Source organism: Bombina bombina, chromosome 3 (assembly GCF_027579735.1).
Source record: "Bombina bombina isolate aBomBom1 chromosome 3, aBomBom1.pri, whole genome shotgun sequence".
NCBI classification, from domain to species: domain Eukaryota; kingdom Metazoa; phylum Chordata; class Amphibia; order Anura; family Bombinatoridae; genus Bombina; species Bombina bombina.
In genome coordinates, this window is record NC_069501.1 from 615240668 (window position 1) to 615259634 (window position 18967).

General features: G+C 38.6%; 1 protein-coding gene across 1 annotated transcript in view; it reads left to right on the plus strand.

Annotated features, from left to right (window-relative positions):
* Window positions 1-18370, plus strand: part of TINAGL1 (tubulointerstitial nephritis antigen like 1) — a 138059-nt gene extending 119689 nt beyond the window's left edge. Inside the window, exons 11-12 of the mRNA XM_053707228.1 lie at window positions 3721-3766; window positions 16271-18370. Of these exons, the coding sequence (XP_053563203.1) occupies window positions 3721-3766; window positions 16271-16414 (190 nt within the window). The 3' untranslated portion in view covers window positions 16415-18370. The remainder of the gene's footprint in view (window positions 1-3720; window positions 3767-16270) is intronic.
* Window positions 18371-18967: the final 597 nt, after the last annotated feature.

Genomic DNA, 18967 nt, shown 5'->3' on the forward strand with positions numbered 1-18967 from the left:
GGAGTAGATCCAGTTGTGTACTGACTGTATTATCATTTTTAACAATGTTGTCAAACATCCTGTACAACAGATAGCCCAGTCTATCTATAGTAGAGAAAGATGACAGTGGCACAATTTATCTTATAGGTGTGTACAAGAGTAGCTGTAATTAAATAAAATGAGTTTGTTCTCTTAGGAGACTGACTCCTAAAGATAAGAAGCTACAGAGTCAATACAACCAAGAAGGGCATTGATCCATCACTGGAAGAATAAAATCTCCACTTTCTAATTAGTGGTCATGTGACCATCTGTTTACAATGTGAATGTGTAAATGGCAGTTTCATTACCCAGAAGACACTTGGGTTAGTTAAAAAATGTGTGAGGATTCTGAAGCTATTGCCCTTTCTTGGTCAAAAATTAGATTCATATACAAATGAAATCATTAGAAAGAGGGGAATTTCCTGTTTAAATAAGAGATCATATGACTTTTCATTACAGTATGTAGTAAATGTGAAAATGGAAAATATAGCTACTAATCACTAGGTTTAGAGTAGTAAAAGACAAGGGCAATGAAACTGTGTCTTTCTTTGCCAAAATTCATCCATACACCATCGAAAACCCCCATTTAAAACCTAGCTTTCTGGTCACATTAACAGAAAACATGATAAGGTCCTTTTATTATATAAAGTACAGTTTTCTTCTTTAAACTGATCAATCACGTTAGTGAAAAAAATGAATTTGCTTAATATTATTTTTTAAATGTAATTATACTGTTATATGCTGTATTTTGTCTACATTGATACAGTAAGAACTCCTGCAGACACCCATACAGTGATAGAGCTGTGTATATGGCGCTAATGTGCATGACAAGAAACAGAAGTAGTGACCAGCTGTAAATCTAAAGCCCAATACAGCAGACTTAGGGGTAGATTTATCAAACAGCAGATGCTACAATCTACCCCCGAAGTTTCAGGTCCGCCTTAAACTTAAAGGGACAGTAAACCTTAAAAATAATGTTATATAATTCTGCACATAGTGCAGAATTATATAACATTATTTAGGTGCTATAGCCATAAAAGCATTTTTTACCGTTTAATTTGCTAAAATACGGCGCTTTTACAGACCCGCTCTCTGCTCTCTGTGACAGGAGCGAGCTGCACTTAGTGCTATGGCACGGTCGGGCCGGGCTGTGACTATACAGCTGGCCCGATGCGCTGACTAAAAATAACAGACCCGCTCAGCAGAGAGCAGAGAGCGGGTCTGTAAAAGCGCCGTATTTTAGCAAATTAAACGGTAAAAAATGCTTTTATGGCTATAGCACCTAAATAATGTTATATAATTCTGCACTATGTGCAGAATTATATAACATTATTTTTAAGGTTTACTGTCCCTTTAAGTTAGGAAGCAGTGGTCATAAGACCGCTGCTCCTTAACTCACAGCAATCATCTGATCGTATATGATCGGGATGATTGACACCCTCTGCTAGCGGCCGCGAATGTGCAGGGGGCGGCATTGCCAAGCATTTCACCAGAAATGCTTGTGCAATGTTAAATGTCGACAGCGTATGCTGTCTGCATTTAACGATGTCGGGCGGACATGATTGGCTACAGCGTATCATGTCCGTCTGACATATGATAAATTTACCCCTTCATGTCACATCACATCATGTATAGCTAAAATGCATCTTATCATTATGATAAGTGATATTATGAATGACTATTATAGGAATAGCAGAGGAGCACTGCAGACAAGACTTTCAAGGGACATAACAACCAAACAATTTATTTCATGATTCAGACAGAGCATACAATTTTAAACAACTTTCCAATTTACTTCTCTTATCTAATTTGTTTTGTTCACTTGGTATCCTTTGTTGAAAATGAAACCTCGGTAGGTTCAAGTGCTAAGAGCTAGCTGCGGATTGGTGGCTGCACATATATGCCTCTTGCCGTTGGCTTGCCGATGTGTACAGCTAGCTCCCAGTGGTGAGTGCATTACTGCTTTTTCAAAACAGTATTCCAAGGGAAAGATGCAAATTTAAAAATAAAAGTAAATTGGAAAGTTGTTTAAAATTGTATGCTGTATCTGAATCATGAAAGAAAAAATAGGTATTTCATATTCCTTAAAGTCAATTGGTGGAGTTGTTTATGTCCAGTATAAGAACTGAAGCAAGTTCTTTAAATGCTACTTATTAATATATGCCATTCAGTGCTGCTCTGGAATTCTCCTGTTCTTGCCTCCTATAATCAGACGTACCTTTGGCCCAGATCTTATGCATACCTAACAGTGTGCGTATCACCATGGTTATAGGCTGTCCCCACCCAGAAAACTATCTGACTTCAGAAAGGCATGAGGTCTGAAGATTACACGTGATGATGCCATGGGTCTGTCCCTGTGCGCCACAAATGTTAAAAACAGTATTAGCAGCAAGATAACTACTTACCGTGACAGCAGAGAGAAGTGTTCAGGTCTGAACAACCCCTGCATGAGCTGCAAGGCACATTAATAATTACACAACTGTAGTACCAGGCTTGTTATAACACTATTAACCCAATGCCTGCTAGGTATCATTTCACAGACTAACTTGGCCACAAATTACATTTTTTTTTTTGCAATGGATTCATCTATTACCCATCAACTAGCAATAAAGAAGCTATCATATTTTGCAATGACTGAACATCCAGTTAGAATGTAACCTGAGTACCTAGAGATGATAAAAGCTGATCATTATTAAATCAACATTAAATTATAATAAAAAAATGCTCATGTATGTGAAAAAGTACTAGATAAACATGCTTAAAATATTTTTTTGCACAAAAAGTTAAAGCTGGATGAATGTAGTATTAATTGGCAGGGAAAGACAAACAGCTGCCGCTGATACATCCAACACACATAACACTTTTTTCAGTTGAAGAATTATTCATTTTTCAAAAATCATAAACTGTAATTCAGATTAAAGGGACAGTCAAGTCCAAAACTTTCATTTTTCAAATAGGGCATGTAATTTTAAACAACTTTCCAATTTACTTTTATCAACAATTTTGCTTTGTTCTCTTGGTATTCTAGTTGAAAGCAAACCTAGGAAGGCTCATTTGATAATTTCTAAGCCCTTGAAGGCCGCCTCTATTTTATTTACTTTTCACAGCAGGGGAGAGCAAGCTCATGTAGGCCATATAGATAGCATTGTGATCACGCTCGTGGCTAGTGGCAGATAGGGTTGCCACCTCGGCCATGTTTTCCTGGACACTTATGAGTTACACATGCTGCAGGGTGTGCAGGGAGGAACATGAATAATGCTGTCCAGGATCACTATTTTTTTGCTGTCCAGCAGCACAATGCATGTTTCCCTCTGCACACCCTGCAGCGTGTGTAACTCATAAGTGTCCAAGAAAATGGCCGAGGTGGCAACCCTAGTGGCAGACACTGCACTAATTGGCTAAAATGCAAGTCAATAGATAATAACTAAAAGTCATGTGATTAGGGGCGGTCAGAAGATGCTTAGATACAAGTTAGCCACAGAAGTAAAAAGTGTATTAATATAACAGTGTTGATTTTGCAAAACTGGGGAATGGGTAATAAAGGGATTATCTATCTTTTTAAACAACAAAAATTCTGGTGTTGACTGACCCTTTAAATTGCATTTTAAAGATTCATCAAAGAGGGAAAATATTTAAATGATAATTTTTACTTTAAATGGCACAATTAAGTGACTGTTTTTTTTAATTCTCTGTCTCCATTAGATGGGGTGAGGAGCAAGGCACAGATAGAAGAATCCACAAATACTGGGTAAGGAAACTGCTGCAGTAATTTGTTCCTTATACCATTGTTTGACTGATTTGCTTTGTCACAGGGTTGTGCTGTTTGTGCATTGTACATCATGTGACTGCTATGCATAGTTTTCTTGCTTCTTTTGTAAATGTGTTTGCATGTGAATATGCCTGAGTGTTAGTGCGTCAGTATATGTTGACAAAGTGTATCACAAATATATGAGTAAACTAGGGAATGTGTAATTGTGCGTATTTGCCTGGTAATAGGAAGAGCATAAAAGTGAGAACATTGTTTTTTTAAAGGGATATTATACCTTCAATACAGTTTATCCTATAGAGATACACTTAAGAAAAAGCAAAATCAAATATATATATATACACATACACGTATATAACTACTGAGTTGCACTAAGCGAGCACCCCTTTTAAAAAGCACTAGCAGGACAGAAAAAAAAGTATTTCTATATATTTTACACAATTACAAAAAATGGAGATCATAATTTTGGAATATTAAACACTGTGATACTAATACTCAACAACTGTACCTAATTGGCTTAAGTAGAAAAACATAATTTATGTAAGAATTTACAAGATAAATTCATTTCTTTCATATTGGCAAGAGTCCATGAGCTAGTGACATATGGGATATACAATCCTACCAGGAGGGGCAAAGATTCCCAAACCTCAAAATGCCTATAAATACACCCCTCACCACACCCACAATTCAGTTTAACGAATAGCCAAGTAGTGGGGTGATAAAGGAGTAAAAAGCATCAACAAAGGAATTTGGAAATAATTGTGCTTTATACAAAAAATCATAACCACCATAAAAAGGGTGGGCCTCATGAACTCTTGCCAATATGAAAGAAATGAATTTATCTTGTAAATTCTTACATAAATTATGTTTTCTTTCATGCAATTGGCAAGAGTCCACGAGCTAGTGACATATGGGATATCAATACCCAAGATGTGTAACTCCACGCAAGAGTCACTAGAGAGGGAGGGATAAAAATAAACAACAGCCATTTTCCGCTGAAAAAATAATCCACACCCCAAAATATAAGTTTATTCTTCAAATGACAAGAAAAACTTAAAACATCAGCAGATGAATCAAACTGAAACAGCTGCCTTAAGAACTTTTCTACCAAAAACTACTTCTGAAGAAGCAAATACAACAAAACGGTAGAATTTAGTAAATGAATGTAAAGAAGACCAAATTGCCGCTTGTAAATTTGATCAACTGAAGCTTCATTCTTAAAAGCCCAACGAAGTGGAGACTGATCTAGAAGAATGAGCTGTAATTCTCTGAGGCGGGGCCTGACCCAACTCAAATAAGCTTGAAGAATCAAAAGCTTTAATCAAGAAGCCAAGGAAATAGCAGAAGCCTTCTGACCTTCATAGGACCAGAAAATATAACAAATAGACTAGAAGTCTTCCTGAAATCTTTAGTAGCTTCAACGTAATATTTCAAAGTTCTCACCACATCCAAAGAATGTAAGTATCTTTCCAAAGAATTCTTAGGATTAGGACACAAGAAAGGGACAACAATTTCTCTACTAATGTTGTTAGAATTCACAACTTCAGGAAAAGTCTGCAAAACCGCCTTATCCTGATGAAAAATCAGAAAAAGAGATTCACAAGAAAGAGCAGATAGCTCAGAAACTCTTTTAGCAGAAGAGATGGCCAAAAGGAACAACACTTTCCAAGAAAGTAGTTAAATGTCCAAAGAATGCATAGGCTCAAAATGGAGGAACCTTAAAGGCCTTAAAAACTAAATTAAGATTCCAAGGAGGAGAGATTGATTTAATGACAGGCTTAATATGCTTAATACTAAAGCCTGTACAAAACAGTGAATATCAGGAAGTTTAGCAATCTTTCTGTGAAATAAAACAGAAAGAACAAAGATTTGTCCCTTCAAGGAACTTGCAGACAAACCCTTATCCAAACCATCCTGAAGAAACTGTAAAATTCTTACAATTCTAAAAGAATGCCAAGAAAATTCATAAGAAGAACACCAAGAAATGTAAGTCTTTCAAACTTGATAATAAATCTTTCTAGAGACAGATTTACGAGCTTGTAACATAGTATTAATCACTGAGTCAAAGAAACCTCTATGACTTAACAGTAAGCGATAAATTTCCATACCTTCAAATTTAATGATTTGAGAACCTGATGGAAAAATGGACCTTGAAACAGTAGGTCTGGCCTTAACAGAAGTGAGCAAACAAAAAATTGTAGCGGAGCACCAGTCCAATTGAGTATAATAAAAATTATACTCAATTGGACTGGTCTGGTGCTCCGCTACAAATTTTTTGTTTGCTCTGTTACACTGACCTACAAGCGTGCCAGCACATCCAGAGGGGATTACTCCTCATATTCCCTGTTTGACTGCTGCACCAGGGACTCCCTGCAGCTTCTATCAAGCTTCAAGCTGCATCTCTTCCTGTCCACAGAGGACGTGTGTGTGGACCACGCCCCCCTCACCCCCCTCACCCCGGATGACGTCTGAAGAGGGTTTGTTAGGATACAGCAGCCTCACGCCAGGACCGGGGGAAAAATAAGTTTTGAACTGTTTCGAATTGACACTTACCCGGACATTAAATTGGCAGGCTCTAGGATCCCACACCCCAGGACCGTACGTAAACGGCAGAGAGTGAGGGGAGGCAGCAGACTCCACTCGGTGGAGCATCTGACAGAACCAAGGAGCGGGTGAGTCCGGTGGCACAAAGTTTTGGCTTTTAGAACACTACATTTCCTACCGACCAGGCATACTGTGGGTTCAACTAGAGAGAGTACCTTTTGCTACTACTTAACAGAAGTGGCCAAAGTTGGCAACTGAACATCCGAACAAGACCACCAGCAACAAAAACAATTGTTCCATGATGATTTGGCGATCACTCTTGGAAGAAGAACTAGAGGCAGGAAAATATAAGCAGGTTGAAAACACCAAAGAAGTGTCAGTGCACCCACTGCTTCCCCCTGAAAATCCCTGGACCTGGACAGGCATCTGGGAAGTCTCATATTTAGATGAGAAAACACATCTGGATGGAGGGACCACCCCCCTGGATGTAAAGTCTGACGGTTAAAATAATCCGCCTCCCAATGTCTATACCTGGGAAAATGCACCGCAGAAATTAGACAGGAGCTGGATTCCGCCCAAGCAAGTATCCAAGATACTTCTTCATAGCTTGTGGACTGTAAGTCCTACGCTGGTGATTGACAAATGCCACTGTCTGTGATATTGTCTGTCTGAAAACAAATGAACGGTTCTCTCTTCAACAGAGAACAAAACTGAAGAGCTCTGAGAATTGCACAGAGTTCTAAAAAACTGATTGGTAATCTCGCCTCTTGAGATTTCCAAACCCCTTGTGCTGTCAGAGATCCCCAAACAGCTCCCCAACCTGAAAGACTTGCATCTGAAGTGAACATAGTCCAGGTTAGCCGAACAAAAGAAGCCCCTTGAACCAAACGCTGGTGATTTAACCACCACGTCAGAGAGAGTCAAACATTGAGATTTAAGGATATTAATTGTGATATCTTTGTATAATCCCTGCACCATGGATTCAGCAAACAAAGCTGGAGAGGTCGCATGTGAAAATGAGCAAAGAGAATCGCGTCAGATGCTGCAGTCATGAGACTTAAAATTTCCATGCACATAACTACTGAAAGGAATGACTGAGACTGAAGGTGCCGACAGGCTGCAACCAATTTCAAACATCTCTTGTCTGTTAGAGAGACAGAGTCATGGACACTGAATCTATCTGGAAACCTAAAAAAGGTGACCCTTGTCTGAGGAATCAAGAAACTTTTGGTAAATTGATCCTCCAACCATGTTTCTGAAGAAATAACACTAATTGATTTGCGTGAGATTCTGCAGAACGTAAAGACTGAGCTAGTACCAACATATCATCCAAATAAGGAAACACCGCAATACCCTGCTCTCTGGTTTCCATAAAGCAGGGCACCTAGAACCTTTTAAAAAGAGTATTTGAGCAGTTGCTAATCCAAATGGAAGAGCAATGACTTGGTAATGCTTGTCTAGAAAAGAGAATCTCAGGAACTGAAAATGATCTGAATGAATCGGAATATGAAGGAATACATCCTGCAAGTCCATTGAGGAAATAAAATGTTCTTGCTGAACAAAAGGCAGAATAGTCCTGAAATTCACCATTTGAAAGATGGTACTCTTACATAACGATTCAAAATTTTCAGATCCAAAAATTGGTCTGAATGAAATTTCCTTCTTTGGGACAAATGAATAGATTTGAATAAAACTCCAGACCCTGTTCCTGAAAAGGAACTGACATGACTACCCCTGAAACTCCAGGACTGAAAAACACTTCAGGAAAGCCTGAGCTTAACTGGATTTGCTGGGATACGTGAGAGAAAAAAAATCTTTTCACAGGAGAACTTACTCAGAATCATATTCGATACCCTTGAGAGACAATACTCTGAAACCATAGATTTTGGACAGAATTTATCCAAACATCCTAGAAAAAAACCTTAATCTGCCCTCTACCACCTTCATGTGGACTTAGGTTGCACCTTCATGTGGACTTAGGGGCTGGCTTTTGGTTTCTTAATTGGCTTGGAATTATTCCATTTAATGAAGGTTTCCAATTGGAAACAGATTCCATAGGGAAGGAATAGGTTTTTGTTCCTTAATTGACAAAAAGAACAAAAAACGATTAGGAGCTTTATATTTACCCTTTAGGTCTCTTATTACCTTGGAAAGAAAGAGATAGCAATCTAGACTTAAAAAGTCATATCAGCATTCCAAGAAAAAAGCCACAAAACTCTTCTAGCTAAAAATAGCTAAAGACATAGATCTAACATCAATCTTGATGATATAAAAAAATGGCATCAGAACTGATTAGTATGTTGCAGTAAGCGAACAATGCTATATAAATCAGAATCCAATTCTTGTTGCGCTAATTCTCTAACAAAAATGTTGATACAGCTGCAGCATCAGCCAAAGAAATTGCAGGCCTGAGAGGACCTGAATATAAATATGCTTTCCTTAGAAAAGATTCAAGTTTCCTATTTAAAGGAACTTAAGTACTATCTTCCATAGGAATAGAGGTACGTTCAGCAAGAGTAGAAATAGCCCCATCAATTTGAGGATCTTTTCCCAAACTCTATATTAATTGCTGGTAAAGGATACAATTTTTAAAACCTTGAAGAAGGAAAAAAAGAAGTACCCGGCTTATTCCATTCCTTATAAATCATATCAAAAATAGCATCAGGAATAGGAAAAAAACCTCTGGAGTAACCACAGGAGGTTTAAAAGCAGAATTTACTAGTTCTAATATCAAGAGGACTAATAAATAACAAAAAATACTTCATTTAAAATAAATAAATAGGTTTGTTAGTGTCAATATCTGAGGAAGGATCTTCTGAATCAGATAGATCCTCATCAGAGGAGGATAATTCATTATGTTGTCGGTCATTTGAAATTTCATTAACCTTATGAGAAGTTTTAAAAGACCTTATAATAATTAGAAGGCAGAATAGCAGACAAAGCCTGTACATTAAAAGTTGAAGGAACAACAACAGGCAATGTACTATTTACTGCAGTGACGTGCAGTGAGGTCAGAGGTTGGTGAGGCAGTGACTATAATACTCCCAAGAAACATACACACACGCACATATATACACAGTATATACACACACAGCACACACACTCTGCTCAAGGACACACACACTACACACACACTCTGCTCACTGACACACTCAAACACTTCTCAATAACACACACACGACTAGCTCACTAAAACATACAGTACTTGCCCATAATATATTTACACATGCTGCTTACTACATACACCCAAATATCACATTTGCTTTGTTCTCTTGGCATCTTGAGTTGAAGAACATACCTAGGTAAGCTCCAGAGCAGGAATGCACTACTGGGAGCTAGCTGGTGATTAGTAGCTGCACATATGTCTCTTGTCATTGGCTCACCCATGTGTTCAGCTAGCTCCCAGTAGTGCATTCCTGCTCCAGAGCTTACACTTCAAAAGAAATATCAAGAGTACAAAGCAAATTTGATAATAGCAGTAAATTGAAAATTAGTTTAAACTTAAATCTGTCTAAAAATGTTTAATGTTTATTTTACTGACATAATAACGGACAGATCAGTATAATGTAGTATACAGGGAGGGAATAACATACTTTACATTGCAGACATGGCAGGTTCATAACGCACAGTGCTGAATAGGTGAGTGCTTTCTTTTTTTCTCCCCCAGGTCATTTCATAGCAGAGGTTGAAGGGCAATACAGTGTTCTGCCTCCCCCACCCATTCCTCATTTAAGCACTGTAAAGTGGGCAGATGCATAGATATATAGAGGTAATTAGTGGCATATTGCTCTAACATTTAAAAAAAAAAAAAAAAACAGTGCAGGCAAATGGTTTACTTTTTATCAAATATTGCAGGAGCATGACATAAAACAAATGCTGGCATTCTAACATTAATCTGATAGTGGATGAACAGTTATGTTACCATTAAATAGTGCTGCTGTCAATACATAACTCACTAAAGATTAACTAAAAAACAACTTACTGCTTCAAAAAACACAGCTCCTGCTCTAACTAATCAACAAATCATTGTTGATGTTTTCACTTATGAATGCTACTCTGTGTGTTTGTTAAAATAATGTGAATGTGTGTGTTTTCTATGTAATATTACAAGTTTTAATTTATTTCCACATTATAAAAGGCATATAGCAGAATAACTAATAGCCTTTGCAACTTTATAAGTAGTCTTGATTTTGCTTTTTTGCTTTTTTTTTACTAGCAGTATAGCCAGATACAGTATAGCTCTTTATAGGGAATGCCAGGAAGGAATGCTTTGTATTTTTTTTATTATTTTACTCACTTAGACTACAATTATCCTCTGTAACTTCTGGAAGTTGGCAAATCATATAGTCAGGGGCTGGCACTGGCAGAAGCAGCAATATCAACAGCCTGACATTGTATGCAGTACTTATAGGTCAGGCATGAGGAAAATACAGTCCTTCATCTGCACTCACTGCTGCACTTCTTCCCTGGCTCTATTCTCATACAGCATTAGAGTGCTTAAAACTCCCCTAAGACCTCACTGTTTACAGCAGCCTGACATGGTATGCAGTACTGATCGGTCAGGCATGAGGAAAAGAGTCATCATCTGCAGTCACATCCCACTGCTTCCAAGGTATTTGTGATTGCGTTTGTTTAAAAGTGTAAAAGTGCTACTGTTTTTAACATCTGAATGTCAGGCACAAGGCTGCCCTGTTTTTGCGACCTCCAGCCTTCTAAAGAAGTACGAGATGGGATGTTAAACAGTAGCACTTTTACACTTTTAAACAATCCCAAGGGCAGATACTTTGGAAGCAGTGGGATGTGACTGCAGATGACGACTCTCTTTTCCTCATGCATGGTCAGTGTGTAGGAGAAGCGTGTATTTAGAAAGTAGCCCAAGATAAATAAAAATGCAGCCCAGCAGCCCCTCCCACGTGACCTCTGGCTCCCATATAGATATAGAGCGGCTTGCAGGCTAAAGCTGTTAAATATTAGGCTATTAACCCCATGGCTGCCAACAATCGATACAAACCCTAACCCTGATAGCTAGAGCAGAGACAGCCCTGCCACCCCACCCCAGATGTAATGTTAAAACACACTTAACCTCTGCCTTCACTGTGTGCACAATCACATCCATTCCATAATGTGCGGTGTGCGCACTGCTGACTGCACTGCCCTGCCCTTACACATGCTGCTGTGCCGGCTCACAAACAGGGGAAAAAATACTTTACTTACCAGAAACATCATCCAGGGCAGGTCCATCTCAGCACACAGCTCTTCTGTCACAGTGTCTTCTCCGGTCTTCTTGATTCCCGCCAGTCGTCTGGAACACGCCTCCAAGAGCATTGAGATCTGAGCCTCCTCTGACACATCACACACCGGCAGCTGCTTAGAGAGCAGCCTCTAATAGGAACTATTTGGGCCGCAATGAGACTTAAGTGCCACTGGGTGGCGCAGTCTCTAAGACATAGAGCAGTGAGCTGAGCTCTCAGTCTCTGAAACGTCACACTCCGGCAGCTGCTTAGAGAGCAGCCTCTATAAGGATTCAAGAATGGTATGGGTCACAGAGACTTAAGTGCCACTGAATGGCGCAGTCTCTAGTGTGACTGGCAGTGGGGATGGGGGGGTCAGGGGGGTACCTTCAGTTACATTAAAAAAAAAAATGTATATGTAAAATTAAAATATATATATATATTTTAACATTATAAATTAAGTGTAATTACACACATAGGACAGGGTAGGCACTGCCTCCCCTGCCTCCTATGACGGCACGTCACTGATTTACTGATGGACACTGGGGCCCATTTATCAAGCTCCGAACGGAGCTTGTGGGCCCCTGTTTCTGGCGAGTCTTCAGACTCGCCAGAAACACAAATTATGAAGCAGCAGTCTAAAGACCACTGCTCCATAACCCTGTCCGGCTGCTCTGAGCAGGCGGACAGGAATCGCCGGAAATCAACCCGATCGAGTATGATCGGGTTGATTGACACCTCCCTGCTTGGCCGCGAGTCAGCAGGGGGCGGCGTGTGCAATGTTAAATGCGGAGAGCGTATTGCTCTACGCATTTAGCGAGGTGTTGCGGACCTGATCCGCAACACCTTTGATAAATAGGGGCCAATATCTGCATGTAAAAGTTTATCATGATAACCAATACAAATGACATTCGGAAATATAATGCACTTAGCTTTAGTAGAACCGACATCAGGCAGCAAAGTTCCAACAGATACTTCTGAGGCAGGATCAGATTGTTCTTGCAAAATGAAAAATAAAAAACAACATATAAAGCAAAATTGACAGTTTATATGACAGTTTCAGGAATGGGGAAAAAATGCAATAGCATAGCCCTCTGACATAGAAAAAGGCAAGAGGCAAATAGCAATGGGATATTAAAATAATGAAAAAAATCTGGCGCCAAGTATGACGCACAACATAACTGAAAATTTTTTGGCGCCAACAACATCCGTAAATGACACACTCGCGTCAATAACGACGCAACCCTGTGTAAGGAACTCTGCGTCAACTACGACGCCGGAAATGACAAACTTGCGTCAACTGACGTACCTTCGCGCCAAAAAATTATTGCGCCAAGAATGACGCAATAAAGTCTAGCATTTGGCGCACCCGCGTGCCTAATCCTGCCTGCAATTTGCAAGAAAAATGTAGTCAATTTGAAAAAAAGAATAAACCCTAGGTAAGAAAAAATATTTCTTAATATGTTAATCTTCCCCAAATATGAAACTGACAGTCTGCAAAAGGAAATACATGAATCTGACTCATGGCAAATATAAGTACTATACATATATTTAGAACTTTATATAAATGCATAAAGTGCCAAACCATAGCTGAGGTGTCTTAAGTAATAAAAAATATACTTACCGAAAGACACCCATCCACATATAGCAGATAGCCAAACCAGTACTGAAACAGTTATCAGTAGAGGTAATGGTATATGAGAGTATATCGTCGATCTGAAAAGGGAGGTAGGAGATGAATCTCTGTGACCGATAACAGAGAGCCTATGAAATAGACCCCCGTTAGGAAAACCATTGCATTCAATAGGTGATACTCCCTTCACATCCCTCTGACATTCGCTGTACTCTGAGAGGAATCGGGCTTCAAAATGCTGAGAAGCGCATATCAACGTAGAAATCTTAGCACAAACTTACTTCACCACCTCCATTGGAGTCAAAGTTTGTAAAACGGAATTGTGGGTGTGGTTAGGGATGTATTTATAGGCATTTTGAGGTTTGGGAAACTTTGCCCCACCTGGTAGGATTGTATATCCCATACGTCACTAGCTCATGGACTCTTGCCAATTACATGAAAGAAAGGTTATTATACCCTGATGCCCACATTTGTTTGTCTATGTACTTTACTAATTCTGGATGTAATTGTAAGAATTTAACAGGTATGTGAGTGTGTTTGTGTGAAATAGACTCAAATATTGTTAGTCATAGACATGAATCAGGTGTGTTCAAACAATATAGAGACGTAGCTGGGGTGAACTATATAGATGGGGAACTGCATGTGTGAGCTAGATATGGACGTGGTGTATCTGGTACCCACTGAATCCTGGAGGAAAATTATGCACAGGCCCTAATTATAACCCCACCTCCAAGCACTTTACACACTACATAGAGTAGTTCTCTTTATGTTTTGCTGTCTTGATGACTGCACTTCTTTCACTCTTGGTGGTTACCCCTATGGATCTGGGTGTGTTTGCATGGTGTATACAAAAAAAATCTAAAAAATTTTCAAAAAATGCTCAGTAACTACTCCTAGTAACAATAACTAAAAATACATCAGTCCTATAACATTTTAGTTGACAATCTTAACATATATAGAATAAGATATGATACGATATATTAAAATACTTAAAAATATTTATTATTACACAAGGATAAAATATATATACTGAACTCTTATGTAGAATTTAGGGATGTCTCCCTAAAAAAACTATACTGCAGCTGATCCTCCAAAACAATGTATATAAAAATTTTATAGTAGCACACAAAACGTCTGTTCTCTTGATAGCTCTCCGCCTGTTTCCTCCGCAACAACTTGGTTACTTCACCGTACTGTTTTCCACAGCCCATTGCGTACCAAACCTGGCGTGGTTCTTTTGGCGTCTTCTTGATAAAGCCCTAATAAATGGCGAAACGCGTTGATAAACTAAGGGTCATTGATGCAGTCTGGACCTAATATCAGTCACTTTCGATTATCCACTTATAACCAAAGTTAAAAAGTGTTCAATTTATCAAGCCTTCTCCTTCCCTAGGACTACAGGTTCTCACAAGAGAACCTGTAGTCATGATTTATTAAGCAGCGGTCATGAGATCGCTGCTTCTCTTATCTCTTCTCCACCTCTTAAGTGGAGAATTTCAATCTCTCTGGTCTCATAGCGCTTGTGTGCAATGCTGAATTCTGCCAGTAAATTTCTGCCCACCAGAGGGAATGTGTCCGCCCTTGCTTAATTAATTGAGCCCAATGTGTCAAGAAATCGTCCAAAGAGAATATGGGCTACACAGTCAATAAGCACCCTTTTTTGGGTCATGTGACTGGATCTCAGAGAAGCTCGAAGAGACACCAAAAGAACCACGCCAGGTTTGGTATGCAAGGGACTGTGGAAAACAGTCCAGTGAAGTAACCGAGTTTGTTCTACTATAACATTTTCAATCTGGATATTTACATCCGTATACTTCGGTAAAACTAAAAGTGTATGGCGATATATTGTGAAAAGTGAGACTATACAGGAGAGTTTCTAAGCAAACACTGACAATGATATTAAAGGAGTATACTCATTTTAAGGAGAGACTTTGTCATTTTATACAATGTTTTGGAGGATCTGCTGCAGCATAGTTTTTTAGGGAGACATCCCTAAATTCTACATAAGTTCAATATATATATTTTATCCTTGTGTAATAAATAAATATTGTTAAATATTTAAATATATTGTATCTTATTCTATATATGTTAAGATTGTCAACTTAAATTTTATAGGTCTGATGTATTTTTAGTTATTGGTACTGGGAGTAGTTACTGAGCATTTTAATGCGCCACTTTGTGGAGTTTTTTTTAGATTTTGTTGTATACACCATGCTAGCATGCAAACACATTCAGAGCCATAGAGTGAAAGAAGAGCAGTCATTACCCAACCCACATTTCTATGGAAGACCATGTCTACATCTGTAAATACATATATATAAATATAAATACATACATATGTACACACATATAAATATATATATAAATATATATACATATACACATATTTAGACAAGCGAACATGTTTACTTTAAACTCGTTATACATGTCCTACTTCGTGCGCAAAGAGCCGCAATAAACCCCTTATCACTTGTGCGCAACAGTTAGCGCGCCACTCATAATCTATTTTTTGTGAGCAGTAAGTATATGCACTGTACCGTGTGTATTGTTAAAGGGACATGATTTTTTATTTTATGATTCAGATAGAGTGTACAATTCTTTACTTCTATTATCAAATTTACTTCATTCTCATTCTGTTGAAAAGAAGGTAGATAGGCTCAGGAGCGTACACCTGTATGGAGCAATAAATAGCAGCAGTTTTGCAAGAATACTTTTAACAGTGCTATACATTTGCAAGAACACTAGGTGGCAGGAGTGTGTGCTGCCTGCCATGTGGTGCCAGACAAGTGCACGCTACCTACCTAGGTATTTGATTGAACAAAATATACTATGAGAATTTGATAAAATAAATCAGAAACTATTTTCTTTATGTTCTATCATGAAAGAAAAAAAATAGTGGTGTTGTGTTCCTTTAATGTTATGTGTATTTGTCTATGATAAATTGTGTATGTGTCAGTATTTGCTGAGTAAGCGTGTTTGTGCATATAATAAGGATAAAGCCGTTTTATTCTTGTCTCTGTATGGTGCATACAATCACAAACCTTGCTTATAGAATGTCTGCTTTCTCCCTTTCTCTAGCTGGCTGCTAACTCCTGGGGCACAGACTGGGGAGAGAGAGGATATTTCCGCATCGCTCGTGGTGACAACGAGTGTGACATTGAAACCTTTGTAGTGGGAGTGTGGGGCAGAGTAAGCATGGAGGATGTTTCCCACAGGAAGTGAAAGGGTTATGTTGAACTCTGTGTATTTATGGTAAAGTGGGAAGGAAAGTGCAGACCCTATGCTCTTACTGCAGACTTTTCTAATCCCACAGATTTCCATCTGGATCACATGAAGCCCTGGGATGTGGCATTTTATAAAGCAGGGCAATTTTCATAGCGGGGCATTTGCTGATGCAGGGAGCATGTGCATCACATAAAGGCAAAGGGAGGGTTGTGCTTGTAACCTTGTGAGTTAACTATGGAACCATTTAACCTGTTTCCTGCTTGAGTGATCTGAATGCATTAATGATCAATGTATGTATAGATCGAACAGCATTATAAATTATTTTTTACATGTAAACTTGCACATATCACCTACACGCTAGAAGTATGAATCCCAGTTATGTGATCGCACGCAATACAGTTGCATAATTCCATATGAAAGCTGCCCATTATGTACCCTAGCTTTAAGATAACTTAGACCTTCGTTATAAAACTCTGCATGTGGGCAGGATGCAGAGGGGACCTACGTGTTTTCACACTAACCCTATTATGCTGACACAGAAGAGATTCACAGCCTGTTGGATTTAGAAAGGATAATGATTCAGCTAATCCCATAATCTTTGTAGGGATCAGGGGGTTATTGTTTGGCGCTGCCATAGAGGGGCACACAGGCCTTTGAACCTGTCAGACACAGACATCACCATGCAGCCCTGGGGTCGGATCTATAAAAGGAGCAACTCTTTTTGCACCAAAGTGATTGGTTAACACTTATATGTTAAACGTGACTGAAAAAAACATATCTTCGAGTAGCCTGCTGTATAATCATAGTCAACATTCCTGCCTCTTTCTTCAATACATTCAGTATAGCACTTTGACTATCATGGACATATGTGAATTATTTACTGTATCACCCATAGCTACCTCTGCTGGGAGGATATGGCATGTATCTAGGGGTTTTGGTCACATGTCATTACTTAAACAATCCATACAAATATAACAATGATACATTTATGAAAATATATTTATTAATTTGTTTAGATAGTAATAATGCTTATATAACCATTCCCCTAATTATTCTGGTGAAAAAAAAGCACAATATAGTCATATTAAGCTAATGTTTGAGGACAATAAGTGCCTGATAAGACTAAGAATTACAAGGTTCCAATTAATGTCATGTTCTGTTTCTGCTGATCACAAGGGCATTTTACAGATTTGTTTTGTACTCTTATGGGAAATGCAGTCAGATTTGTTTTTGATTTTATGTGGGTGTTCTTTGAATACCTTAGGTGCTATGGACAAACATTACTGCTCTTCAAGTTCCACTAAATGTCCACAGTGAATGCTTACCTGCAGTTGCCACGGCTCTGTACAATGTGAGCACTTTCTACTCCAGGGTCACTATGCAACAGAAGGACTTTTCAGTCAGGTGCCTGTGCTAAACTGAGAAATAGCTGTGTGGCTTCCTAAGAAGACATATCCCCTTCCATGTTTGGAGGCAGCATTTTCTGAGGGGAACATTACACTGCAATGCAAAAACTCTCCTATTGCCCTCCTTACAATTTTTGCAATAAAATTAAGTACTTGAGTTTCTTTGCTCTCTTGTGTGTATCATGTATTATATGATGTGTGGCAGTCTGATGAAGCAAAATACTTAGGTGCGTGATCCAGGAGTAAAAAAGTCTCTCCCTAATCTATAGAAACCATGTACTGACGCTTCAGTGTGCATGCAGATTACCTGACATGGGACAGAGTCTTCAGTCACAACATTGTCTAACAAGCCAGAACAAATAGCCCCCTGCTCTGTCCCTACAAGTGAGCAGGGTCAGTGTGAAATGCTGAAATGCAGCACTCAGTTTAATTATTGTCCAAACCAAAATAAGATGGAACTTCCAATCATGTATTATTAGAGGGAATGGTGTGGGGCTTGTCATTATGCTGTGCTGTATATTTAAATGATAAACCATTTTTAATTAAATGTTTATGTGTAATGTGTGTTCTTTCCTTGGGGTTTCACTGCAAACTATTAGGCATACCTCCCAACATTTCAAAATTCAAAAGAGGGACCCCCCCGCGGCAAAATTTTTAAATGTGGTGGGCAGGAGCGGGGGCGGGGCTTAAAAAATTCATAAGACCAAAGTAATATAAATAAAATTCTAAATGATGTCATATCTTTTAATACTCTTAGGCAGCAAATCAAACACAAGCTCAAACCACTGGTATAGCTATGTGAGCTCTGTATTTATTTAACCTTTGCAGAGACAGTGCTTAATATTTTTATCTTAATTGGATATTTAATAATAGATTATTTAAAACTGCTCTCTGCATTCCTCATTAATATTCTAGATTCTCGCCTTTAAAGTTAGCAAAAATGCAAAGTAACACACTACATAGCATACACTTACACTTACACATGCACATACACACACACACTACATACCATACACTTACACATGCAGATACATACACACTACATTGCATACATTTACATTTGCAGACAGACACTACATAGCATACACTTATACAGTCAGATACACACACACTACATAGCATACACTTATACATACAGATACAC